The sequence below is a fragment of the Vombatus ursinus genome, unplaced genomic scaffold (assembly GCF_900497805.2).
Source record: "Vombatus ursinus unplaced genomic scaffold, bare-nosed wombat genome assembly UNPS02000580.1, whole genome shotgun sequence".
NCBI classification, from domain to species: Eukaryota; Metazoa; Chordata; class Mammalia; order Diprotodontia; family Vombatidae; genus Vombatus; species Vombatus ursinus.
Window position 1 is genome coordinate 5,390,074 of NW_020940358.1, and position 12,579 is coordinate 5,402,652.

The 12,579-nt window shown below is 42.0% G+C and overlaps 1 protein-coding gene across 1 annotated transcript in view; it reads right to left on the reverse strand.

Moving 5' to 3' along the window:
* Window positions 1-12,579, reverse strand: part of COL20A1 (collagen type XX alpha 1 chain) — a 63,097-nt gene that overhangs the window by 39,566 nt on the left and 10,952 nt on the right. The window contains exons 3-8 of the mRNA XM_027850101.1: window positions 11,519-11,662; window positions 10,522-10,680; window positions 8,359-8,538; window positions 7,249-7,368; window positions 4,874-5,038; window positions 206-353 (exon numbers count right to left, since the gene is read on the reverse strand). Of these exons, the coding sequence (XP_027705902.1) occupies window positions 206-353; window positions 4,874-5,038; window positions 7,249-7,368; window positions 8,359-8,538; window positions 10,522-10,680; window positions 11,519-11,662 (916 nt within the window). The remainder of the gene's footprint in view (window positions 1-205; window positions 354-4,873; window positions 5,039-7,248; window positions 7,369-8,358; window positions 8,539-10,521; window positions 10,681-11,518; window positions 11,663-12,579) is intronic.

Sequence of the window (12,579 nt, forward strand, 5' to 3'; positions counted from 1 at the left end):
CCCTCTGGAGGTCATTTCTAGAACTGGGAGCTGGGTATGGAGGGGAAAAGGATAGAAAAAGAGATTCCCTCCTTCACCCACTGGAACAATCTTTCTCTAGGTCTAGCAGATTCCACATCACTACACTGAGGTCACTGCTTGGACGGGGGCGGGGGGGGGCAAAGCTGTCAGCAAACGTATCCCCTCACCTAGGTCCCTGCTCCGGCTTCTCTCTTGGATCTTCCAGCAAAGGAGTCGGGTGAGTCTATTGGTCAGGTTGCCAAGGAGAGGGAAATCCTGGACATTGTGAACTGTGACATCCAGGGGTAGAGAGGCCAGGTGTGTCAGCTCAGACTCATCAGCATTCTTCACTCCTACACAAAGCAAATCTGGGGGTGAAGTTGCTGGGTGTGCCTAAGAACCCTGCTCCTTCCATGTTGTTGAGTCATTTTCAGCCATGTCCAACTCTTCATGACCCCATTTGGGGTGGTTTGCCAGTTCCTTCTCCAGCTCATTTTACAGATAAGGAAACTGAGGCAAACAGCGTTTAAGTGACTTGCCCAGCATCACATATCTAGTAAGTGTATGAGATCAGATTTGAACTCAGGACTTCCTGACTCCCGGCCCAGCACTCTTATATACTGTGCCACCTAACTGCCTCTGAGGCTTTTCTCTGATTTTCTTTTCCCAAGTTATCTGTCCTCCCCTGTAAAATGCAGAGAAAGCACTGTGTACCTCCTTGATAACCCTCCTTGTACACTGCCCTTAAAAGAAACTCTGAAAAGGAAGGGAGGGAGGGAGGGAGGGAGGAAGGAAGGAAGGAAGGAAGGAAGGAAGGAAGGAAGGAAGGAAGGAAGGAAGAAAGAAAGACAGTCTGTGTCCTCAAGGACCTCATATCCTAATAGGAGGAAATTACATATATAAGGGAATAGTGGTCAAGGAAGGATGTGTTTTCATCTGGGAAGACCCAGGAATGGGCACTCCTTTGACTCTTCCTTTACAAAGGCAATTGTAATGTTTATTGATTATAGTTTTTAGAGCAAGAGCATGAGCAGGAGGGGATGGTGGATACATGGTTTTGGGTAAGATGAAAAATTGCAAGAAAATAGTTTGCATATGTGCCTCATCTTCCCTACTAGATTATGAGATTTCCCGAGGGCAAATATCACATCTTATCCTTCTCTGTTTACCACTCAATGCTGGGCACATGGCATCAAACACAGTATTGTAATGTGTACTAGTAGTTTGATAGATCTTATAGATGAGGAATTCTTTTCCAAGGTAGAACTTCAATTTAGCAAAACTATCTTGATCAGAAAATGCTTTAAAGTCTGAAGGGCATAGGTCTCCCAGGTCCTAGGCTCTCATTCCTTCCCTATACTGTCTTGCTCAGTGATTTCATCAACTTCCATAGGTTCAATTATCATCTCTATGCAGATGATTGGCGGATCTATAGGCCCAACCCTAATCTCTCCCCTGAGCTCCAGTCCCACATTGCCAACTGCCTCTTGGACATCTCAAACTAGTTGTCCTGTAATTATTGCAAATGTAATACGCACAAAACAGAACTCATTGTCTTATCCCTAAAAACCCTACATTCATCTCAACTTGCCAACTACTGTTGAGGGCCCCAACATCCTCCCAGTTACCCAGGATCACAATCTTGATGTCATCCTCTACTCCTAATTCACACACCCCACATATCTAATTGTCTGTCATTTTAAATTAAGTATTGTCATTTTTTTAGAGAAGGAAATGGCAAACTACTTCAGTATCTTTGCCAAGAAAAATCCCAAACGGGGTCACGAAGAGTCAGACATGACTGAAATGACTGAACAACAAATTGTCTTTTCTACCTTCTTCATCATAGCTCTTGAATGTGTCCCCTTCTCTCTACTCACACCATCTACCATAACCTTCTTTAACACTATTGCGGGCCATTATCCCTTCATACCTGGACTATTGCAATAGCTTTCTCATTCATCACCCTGCCTCAGGTCTCCCAATCTCCAATCAATCCTTGACTTTGCTGCAAAAGTGTTTTTCCCAAAGTGGAGGTCTGATCATTTCACCTTCCTACTCAATGTCTATTAGTTCTCTATTGCATCAAAGATCAAATACAAAATGCTGTTTGGTATTTTAAGCCCTTTCCAACATCACTCCTACTTACCTTTCCAGTATTCCTGTACTTTACTCCTCTCCACATACTCTGTGATCCAGGAATGCTGGCCTCCTCCCACATACATAGTAGGACTCCTTTCCTGACTACTTATTCTCCATGCCTACAATACTTCTCCTCACCTTTGCCTCCTGGATTCCCTGGACTCGTTCAAAATTCAGCTGAAATCCCACCTTTTGCAAAAGGATTTTTCTCAGTCCCTCTTTCCCCTTCCAAAAGCCTTCCCCCGAGATTACCTTTGATTTACACTGTATATATGTTGTATGTACATAGTTATTTGCATGTTGTCTCCAGAATTAGAATGTGAGCTCCTTGAGAGTGGGACCATGCTTTGCCTTTCTTTGTATCTCCAGTGTTTAGCAAAGTCCGTAGCACATAACAAGTGCTCAGTAATTGCTTGTTCACTGATTGACTGACTGACCTTAATCCACAGAGTCACAGAATATTCAACCTGAGCAGTGGCTCAGGAAAAGCAAGTCCAGTCCCCTTATTTGCAGATGAGGAAATGAAGGCCCAAAAGATAAAGTGTTCTTACTCAAAGTCACACAGTAAGCAGTAAAGCTAAGACTGAAACCCAGGTGTTCTAGTTTCAACTCCAAATGCCCTTTCTACTCTACCACACTTGCCTCCCCTTTTGCTTACACTTGAGCTTCATGGAGTTTACTTAGACAATTATTATTATTTACAAAAATAATGATAGTAGCTAGTATTTATATGGTGCTAATTATTGTGCCAGGAATTGTGCTAAGTGCTTTATAAATATTATCTCATTTGATCCTCACCACAGGATTAGAAGGTAGGTGCTCTTATAATTCCCACCTCACAGTTGAGGTAAGAAAAGATTAAGTGACTTGCCCACAGTCACATAGCTAGTAAGTGTCTAAACCCTGGATTTGACCTGAATCCTGACTCCAGACCTAGAACTCTATCCACTGCACCATCTAGCTACCTCAAGGAAAGTGCCTGACCCTCTATCAGTGCCACCTCTGTCTTTCTGCAACTGTCAGAGAAGAAGAAATGGTCATGTCAGGGACTGTCAACCAGAGAGACAGAATCATAAATAGAAGAGTGGTAGAAACTTCTTGCATGCTGAATTGAGCCCCATCCTGTTCCACCTGCCCTAAACCCTAGATAACTGAGGATCAGAGATCTAACTCTGGGAAGTATCTCTAAGGTCATCTAGAACAACATAGAACCCTCATTTTATGAATGAGGAAACTAAGTCCCAACAAAGATTAAGTAACTTACCCAATATCACATATAAAGTCCAAGGTAGTATTCGAATCCACATCCTCTGACCTCATGACCTAGCATACTGACTAATAGAGCCAGCACTCTTTCCACTGTACCATGGGGCAAGAAAGGAATCTCCAAAGGTTGCATTGACCATCCTCTCTCTGCCCAAAGACCAACCCGAAACTAGAACTCTGATCTCTTGTGACCCCTAGGCCAGGGCACTTTATACCATCCCTTGCTCTCCAAAGGCTCACATTCTTTGGTTTTACTTTTGAGGAGAGAAAGCAGTAATCTTTATTCCCAAACAGTATGCATTCATGTTTGTGAAAAGAGAAAGATGCTCACAGAGGGCGAAAGACAGAGAGAGACAGACAAAGATAGATAAAGCTACAGAAATAGACTCTGAGATAAAGACAGTGAAACATGGACAGAGCCAAATGTTCTTTTAAAAATAACATTCTTTCATTCCCTACTCCTTGGAGGTTTAAGCTACTCCCCCACACCCACATCATACTAATAGGATGTCACACTAAGAGACCAAATTGTGGCACAACTGATAACTATAATCACCTTCATTTGATTTACACTGTGTACAGAGACGCCTGGGGAGAGGTTGTTGTGTCTCTGTTTGTCTTATTAAGATAATTGCTGATCAGTGTCTTCTCAAAACAACATTCAGAGCAGTCTGGAGCAGGAGTGCCAGGCATGGCCAGGGCACCACTGATAAATGTAATCCCTGGGACCAGACCAACCTTAAAAAGAAGTAAAGAAGGTGGCACACACTTAGAGTGTGATTTCAGAAACAAGACACTTCCCTTCCCTCATCTTTCTTTGTATTCCTAGCACTTGACACAGCTCTTAGCCCAAATGTTTGTTGACCTACTGACTGATTAACTGATTGACGGGCTTACTAATTGATTGACTATCCAACACAGTCACGGTATGTTTGAGCTGGAAGGCAGCTCAAAGAAAATCAAGTCTTCCCTTCCATCTGCTTGCCACTGGGACAGATCCCTGTCATTCTACAACCAGAGAAAAGGCTTAAAATGCAGATACCCCTTGGAGAAGGAGCACAATGACTGCCATTAATGTATCAGTGAAGTGCCCAATGACAGAGACTTTCCTGTGATCAGATCTTGATAATAGTGATGGTGAGGGCTAGAGAGAGTGGGATCCTGAATGGGGCAGAGGATGCCATGGAGTTGAGATAGAGAGATTGAGAAAAGCCTTCACCTCACCCACTTCCCAATGTTGATGCCAATTGACCAGACTTCTAAAATAACCCAGGAACTTGGACTTTAATGGAAAAAAAGAACATTAATACTCTGTACTTTGCATTCCCTAGAAATAGAGGATTGATTATCACAGAATATCAGAGGTTTTTATCCAACCTCAACTACTCTCTACTCTCATAATATGGCTGATGGAAGGTATCTCCAAAAAGGAGGGTCAAGTGCCAGGTTCTAAGGTATATCTTACCAATGGCAAAGATGTCCATGCCTAGGTCTTTCATAACTTTAGCAGCAAGTCGGGCATCATCCTGTGACTTGCCATCAGTCAGAAGAATCACCACTTTAACTGCCTCAGAGCGAGACCCAGCTTCAAGCTTCAGATTCTGCTCTAGTACATGAGTCAGTGCAAGACCTTTAGGGAAAATAGCACAGTCACAAACGAATATGAATAACACCTCTTTCATGAAGTAAACCCTGAATGCTGCTGCCTACAATGATCTTTTCCTTCTCTGAACTTCTATAACACTTAGAATCAAAATTTTAAAGTTTTGCTCTTAGGGTTATAGGATGATGGAGTTGGAAGGGAGACTTTCATACTTTATAGCTGAGGAAACAGGCTCAGGAAGGTTAAAATGACTTGCCAAGGATCACACAGGTAGTACATGCTGTTCTGATGGGTTTATTTCCCCTCTCCAGCTTGAATTTGTGTTCCCTACAGTCAGGGATTATGGCTCCTCCTCTTTTCTATAGTAGATGGATTTTATGTCCAGAAAAATATTTGCTAAAGGGCTGAAAAAGGAGTTACTGAATACTCCTATGTCTAGTGGTGATGAGAAGACTTTGACTGTATGCTCACTTCTAGATACTTTCCCCTTCCTCAGTTCTCAAGACACTATCTCTTGGTTCTTCTCCTACCTGTCTGAATGGTCCTTCTTGATGTCTTTCACCAGTTCAGCGTATATTTCATATCCCCAAAACCTAAGGATCTTCCAAGGCTCTATCCTGAGCCCTCATCTCTTTTCTCTCTATACTCATACCCTTGGCACTCTCAGCTACTCCCAAGGGTTGAATTATCCTTTCAATTCAGATAACTTCCAAATCCATATATTCAATTCTAATCGATCACCAGAGGTCTGAGCTTGCCCCACTAAATGACTGCTGGATGTCCTCTCAGCATCTCAGATTCAATAGGTAAAAAACAAACTCTTTGTCTTTCCCCTAAACCTCCCTCTATTTCAAAGTTCTCCTAGCTTGAAACCATAGCATCCTCTTTGACTTTTTCTCCTCCCTCCATATCCAATCAGTTGCCAAGACTTGTTGATTCTCCTTCAACAATATCTTTCACATTAGATTCCTCCTCTTATTATCTCTTGCCTGGACTACTGCAATAGCCTCCTAATTGACTTCCTTACTTCCCATCTTTCCTCTTGCCAAACCATCCTTCACACAGTTACGACCAAAATCATCTTCATAAGGTACCTTTCCCTCTTAACAAAAACAATACCAGAAGCAGTAGCAGTAACAACAACAACAACAACCTTTAGTGACTTCCTAGGACAAAATAAAAACTTCTCAGGTTGGCATTTCAGGCCTGCTACAACCTAGTTCCAGCTGTCTTTTTCAGCTTAACCTCATATATACTGGTGTCTAAGCCTGAAATGTACTCTCTCCTTATCCTTTCCTATTAAACATGTTCTCTTCCCTCAAGGTCCAGATCAGGTGCCACTTTTTTCATGAACTTTCCCTGAGCCCTCCAGCTAAAAATGATCCTTCTTTTCTCAAATCTTGCTAGAGCATTTTGGTCCTATGACATTCTACCTCGTATTATATGTTTTGTGTGCATCTTAGCCTAGACCTTCCTGCATTAGACTGTAAGCTCTTTAAGAGCAGAGGTTCTGTCATTTTTCATCTTTACAGCCTTGTAGCCCTAGTACAGGGCCTTGCAATTAGTAAGCACTTAATGCATGCTTATTGGACTTTTGTCCTGAACTTCTTTTATTTTGGGGAGCCCTTAGTAGATGCTCCAGGGAGAGAAGAGTGGAAAAATTGTGGTCCCTGCCATAGGTAGGCATGCAGAATAGGCTAGTTGTGCCTTGGTGGGTCAATACACCTGGTTGACCTTCTGTGCATACTTATGCCCCTGATTGGACAGTTCAATTTAGTTACTAGAGGCCACATGTGGCCTTCTAAGTCCTTGGGTACAGTCTTTTGGCTGAGTCCAAGTTTTACAGTACAAATCCTTTTATTAAGGGGATTTGTTCTGTGAAGTTTGGATTCAGTCAAAGGGCCGCACTTGAGGATTTAGAGGGCTGCATGTGGCCTCCTGGCCATAGGTTCCCCACCTCTGGTCTAGTAAGAGAGATAAGGACATATACATACACACAGCTTAAAAGTATTTTTGAACATATGCAAGCTAATGTGTGGTTGAATATGTAAATATATCATAATCTAAACAAACAACTTATCTAATAGGTAAAGAAGGTCCCCTTGGAGTTCCAGGATTTGCAGATGATAGAGGCCTAGGTTAAGGTGTGTTTAGAGAAGGGTATTTAAAAGGATGCAAGGAAGAAGGGGAAAGAAACAGCCCTTACTGTGAGTGATAAAGAAATGTTGCTAAGGTACCTGTGAAAGTGTTCCCACCCTTGTAACGGAGATTTCGCACAGCCTCTAGAACTTGATCCTTGGTGTTGAATGAATTAAGGTCCCATTCAGTCCGAGGATCTCCACTGTATTGGGACAAACCTGGGAGAAGGTGAAGGGAACCACAAGTATGGGCAACTGAGAGGTGCATAATGACAGCAGAGATGTGCTTCTGGACAAAATTACTTCCCCTTGGTGCTACTTTCTTCCCTGAGTAGTTTCCCCTGCCATTTGGACATATTCAGTAGTAGCTTAATTTTTTTTTTGCTCCTGAATATCTCTTGGAGGTGATAAATCCCAATTTCTCCTGTAGCAAACCCACTGAGTTCCCTCCCAGATGGAAGATCTTATTAGAGCATAATATGGGTAGATTGACCATATCTCCAATTTAGAATCCACTTTTTTTCTGAAAATTTTCCACTTGCATAGGTTCAGAGCTGGGCCCTTGCCCTTAGTCAAAAGGGTGTTCCTATGGAGCAGGGATTTTTAACCTTTTTATGTGATAGAACCCTTTGGCACTCTGGTGAAGCCCATGGATCCCTTCAAAGAAAAATGTTTTTAAATGTATAAAATAAAATACATAGAATTAAAGAGAAAACCAATTATATTGAAATACAGTTATCAAAATATTTTTTGAGGAAAAAAACTAACTCACACACATCAGGTTAAGAATACCAGATACAGAGGCAAGGAATAGCATTTTGTTTGCACAAGCACTCTTGGGGTTCCATGAGGAATAATATGAAGTCCTCAGCACTTTGTCTTGTGGTTGATCAACCAGACCAATGTAGAAAGCAGTGCAGCCTCTGCTTCCTCTTGCTAATGAAGAAACTGCAGAAGTTCCCCCAGGGAAAGCTAAAGAAGGGGGGTGCTGCTGGTTGAAGTATCCACATTTGATGTCACTGCAAAGCTGTTGTCTCCACTTATTTATCACTTCTGGTCTCTGGGGATTTTTATTTTTAATTTCAAAACCTAGAGGAATCAAGCTTTTGCTGAATGAGCCCCCAACTCCTGATTATGACTCTGGGGGAATCAAAGCCATTATCACCAAAGACATGTGAAGGGCCAACAGGAGAACAACCTTGTACTTACCAATTCGGACTTTATCCTGGGCAATGTGAAAAGGAGAGATGATGTTGGCCAGGAATTCTCTAATGAGCCTGAAGTTACTTCGACCAATACTCCAGGACCCATCCACCAAGAATACTATATCCACAGGAATGGAGGTCTCACAGTGGAACTGAGGGCCTTGGAAGATGGAGGCAGAGACAGCTAAGACAGAAGCAAAGAGATCAAAGAATTCTTTATCTAAAACTGAAAGGGATTTTATGGATTTATCCTTTCCAACCTCTTCATTTTACCACTGAGGAAACTAAGGTTCTGAAAGGATAAGTGACTTGTCCAAGGTCATATGAGTAGTGAGTAGCAGAGCTGGAACTCAAACTCACAAAGTCCTTTGGTTTCGAATCTAGCTATTTTTCCGTTGTACCCACACGGTCTGCAAGAGTGAGCTTGAGTAGGGCAATCTCAGAACCATGGACAGCTCCTAACGTTCTGCATGCTTGGCTTCTAGGCTTCTTTTAACTTTTAATTTTCCCTGTGCAGGTACCCCTTCAAGTATCTCAGGCTGCTTATATTAGAAGGGTCCTTAAATGATTACAGTAGGTAGCTGCCCAAAGAGGCTTAAACTTTATCCAACTACCTTCTGTGCTGATTTGTAGCAAAATACAGCTCTTTCATCTTGAGGAACTGCTGGACTGCTGGAGAAAATATAGTCCCAGACCTTAGGGAACCTTTCATTTCATGAGATGTATGCATGTATGCATGTATTCATGTGTGTGTGCATGCATGTACTCATTATGTATATACTACACATCTATAACATATGTGTATGTGTGTATATATACTGTAGTACATAGTTGTTTGCATTTTTATCCCCCCCATTAGATTGTAAGCTCCTTGAAAGCAGGTACTTTGACTTTTTTTGTACCCCTAGCACCTAGTATGGTGCCTGACACATGAATGCTAGTTTACAATAAATGCTAGTTGACTGCCAGATATTCACATACATTACACAATATATACATACAAACAATGCAATATATGTATACGTCATATGTACATGTATGTGTATCTTTTTGAATTGTATATGTATGCATCTACATGTATATATCATTGTCATTTCTCTCTCCCTCTCTCTCTCTCTCTCTCTCTCTCTCTCTCTCTTCCTGGCATTAGGGATACTTTAATATTATGGAAGAGGTGCAACCCCACCCAACAAATTCATGTCGAGATTTAGGACCAAGCAGCTAAGAAATAACAAGCATCTGTCTTTTCTCTCCTTTCCTTCCTAACATTTCCATATTACTTCATATAACTAACTACCTTCTGTCCTGATTAGCAGCAAAATATAGCTCTTTATCCTTGAGGAGCTGCTGGCCTGCTGGAGAAAATATAGCTCTGAACCTCTGGAAGGATGAGTCCCAACTTCTCTGCCTTGAATTTCTAGACCCACTAGTTCTTAGATGTGCTTTACAAGCTTTGTCATCATGGGGACCATCTCCAAGTGTCAATGGGTATAGGAGCTGGCTTTGAAGAATGCTTCCCTTGGGAGCCTTCAGCAGCTTCCTCTTTGACTTCTCCTGCTCTACATGGGGCAAGTATGGGAGAGGGAGGGTCCATAATTCAACTGAGTATCCTTTGGAGAAATCTGAGGACAGGAAGTGGGGCTAAGAACTGGTACCTGGGGACTTGGGCCTCTTTGGTCTTCTCTATGACTTGCAAGCACTTTTATTCCACCACACCCTGTCCTTTCTCTGAATTCCTACAGTTAAGTAGCATAAAATTGGTGTTTGTTTTGCATGTGAGACCAATTAAACAGTATGATCCATGAACACAGGGAGCATGCATTTTGACTCTTTTGTAATCCCCAAACTCCCCTAGCATGTGAACAGTCACATAGAAATGCTCAATAAACTGGCTGGTTGAATTAGCTAATCTGTATAAAGCACTACATGAATGTCAGCTAATAATGATAATGATAACAGTGATGGCAATAGCAACAGCAATGGTGAAAGTGATGATGATGATAACATAGCATAGATGACTTGCAATTTAGGTGTGGGGTGAATGCAGCTAATGACATTGCTATGAACCAGTGTTGAGGTCCAAGAAATAACTTGGGCAACCCTAAATTGAGTGACTCTACATTCCTCTTCTTTGCACTCCAAACCCTCTCTCTGGGTCTGTACCTACCTAAAGTGGGAGAGACTCCACTCCAAGTTGGTGAAGTTGCTTCAAGCTCAGGAACCTGCTCAACTTTATGATTTCCCACTGAAGAGGAAATGGGCTCCAGGGTTTCCCCTGATGGCTTCCGACTGTTCCTGCCCATGGAGATGCTCTTCAAATCCTCAACTAGAATTAATATGAAACATTACCTAGGGCCAAAGCCCAGTGGCAGGACTGTCACATTTATTATCTCTTCTGATTCGATATTACAGTAAGGTGGGAAGGATGCTTACTGTTATTCTCATCTTACTGATGAGGAACCTGAGGCTTAAACGGATGGAATAACTCACCCAATGTCACATAGTTAATAGAACCCAGGAGGGAGAGAATCAGGGACAGCTGTAGATGCTGATTCCTTCTGTTCAAATTTGCTTCATCACTTTGAGCCAATTACCTAATCTCTCTGATCCTCAGTTTTCTCATCTCGGAAATGGTGACAATAATTTCCAACTATGGTTAGAGACAATAAGTCTGTTGCATGGAATTCTGCCACCTTTCTCCGATACTTCACTTCATCCTCCTGCTTCCTCTCTCATGAGGGCCTACTTATGCCAAATATATGAAGAGTCCTAGGGAAACCTCACTTAGGGAAAGGAGAGACTTTTAAAGAGTATCACAAGACTTTAGAGCTGGAAGGGTCTTAGAGACCATCTAATATAAGCCCATCATTCCATTAAAGAGGAAATGAGGCTCACAGAAAGGGAGTAATGTCTAAAGTCACACAGCAATTCACAAGCCCACACAGAGCTAGGCCTAGAACTGAGGTCTACAAACTTCCAGCTCAAGATTCTTTCCATTAGACCCTTTCTACAGACCATGCTGACTTTCATAGCACGGGCTGTTTCACTAAGTTCATTCTGTTTTTTGGTCCACTGGCAGAGTTCTTTGGGGTCTATGCTCATTTCTGAGGCTGAGTTAGGAAAGAGAAAGCCTCAGAGGATGACACCCAGCAGGAACAACTTACTCACAAACCTCCGCCTGGCCAGCAGAGTGTCACGGGAGCCACTGAGTGCAAATATCTGGAGTGTGTATTCCTTGGTGGGGCTCAGTCCAACCACAGTGACTTTAGGTGTCTTGGTAGTCAGCATTACTTCCTGTTCTGAGTCCCCTTAAGGAGAGACAGTAGTCATTCAAAAGCTGCATCTTGGTTGAGGCAGGAACATATTGCTATTAATTACCCAGGGGTGGGGGTTCCCACTTAGAGAACACCCAAGTCTTTGATTTCCCTCATTCCCCCAGCTACCTCCTTCCAAATAGGACCAGAGAGAGAATACTCACAGGTCCTCACTGTCTCTGGGCACACTTCTGAATGGCTAGGTGAGGGATGTAGAGAAGTTATCATATATACTGTAGACTTTGGATTAGATGTGGATTACCCATATACTTCCTCTCATGTACTCCATACTCTAGCCAAACCAGATAGCTTTTCATCCTCTGAATATACCTTTGCTTTTCTGGCTTTGTGTCTTCCTATTCTTTTCCCAAGCCTTAAATGTCTTCCCCCAACAGCTTTACCAACTTAAATCCTGCCCATAATTCAAATGTGTAGATGCCTCATCCTCAATAAAGACTTCCTTGATACCCCTGACCAGAAATTGTCTATCTTTCTTCAGGAGGAATTCATGCACCAGATCTGGGCTGGGCTAGATGACTTCTGAGTTCTTTTCCAAGACTGAGATTATAGATTCTTCTGAAGCTTCACAAAACTCATTTTAATAAATATTTATTAAACACTTACTATATGTAAACATTAGTAAGCATCTTTATCATATCATATTTAGGATATGACCTCTATCATATTTAAAACTATGAGATCCTTGAGGACAAGGCTGCCTTAGGCATCTTTGTATCCCTCTCAGCACCAAGCCCAGAGCTTTGCTAATACAACTGAAAACAAAATTTGCTAAATGAAAATGATTGAATGAATTCAATCTAAAGACGTACTGTAAAAAAAAACAAAAACCTAACACAAATGCAGCTTGGAAAACTAGGTCCCAATTTCCCAGCTTTGAGAATAATATATTT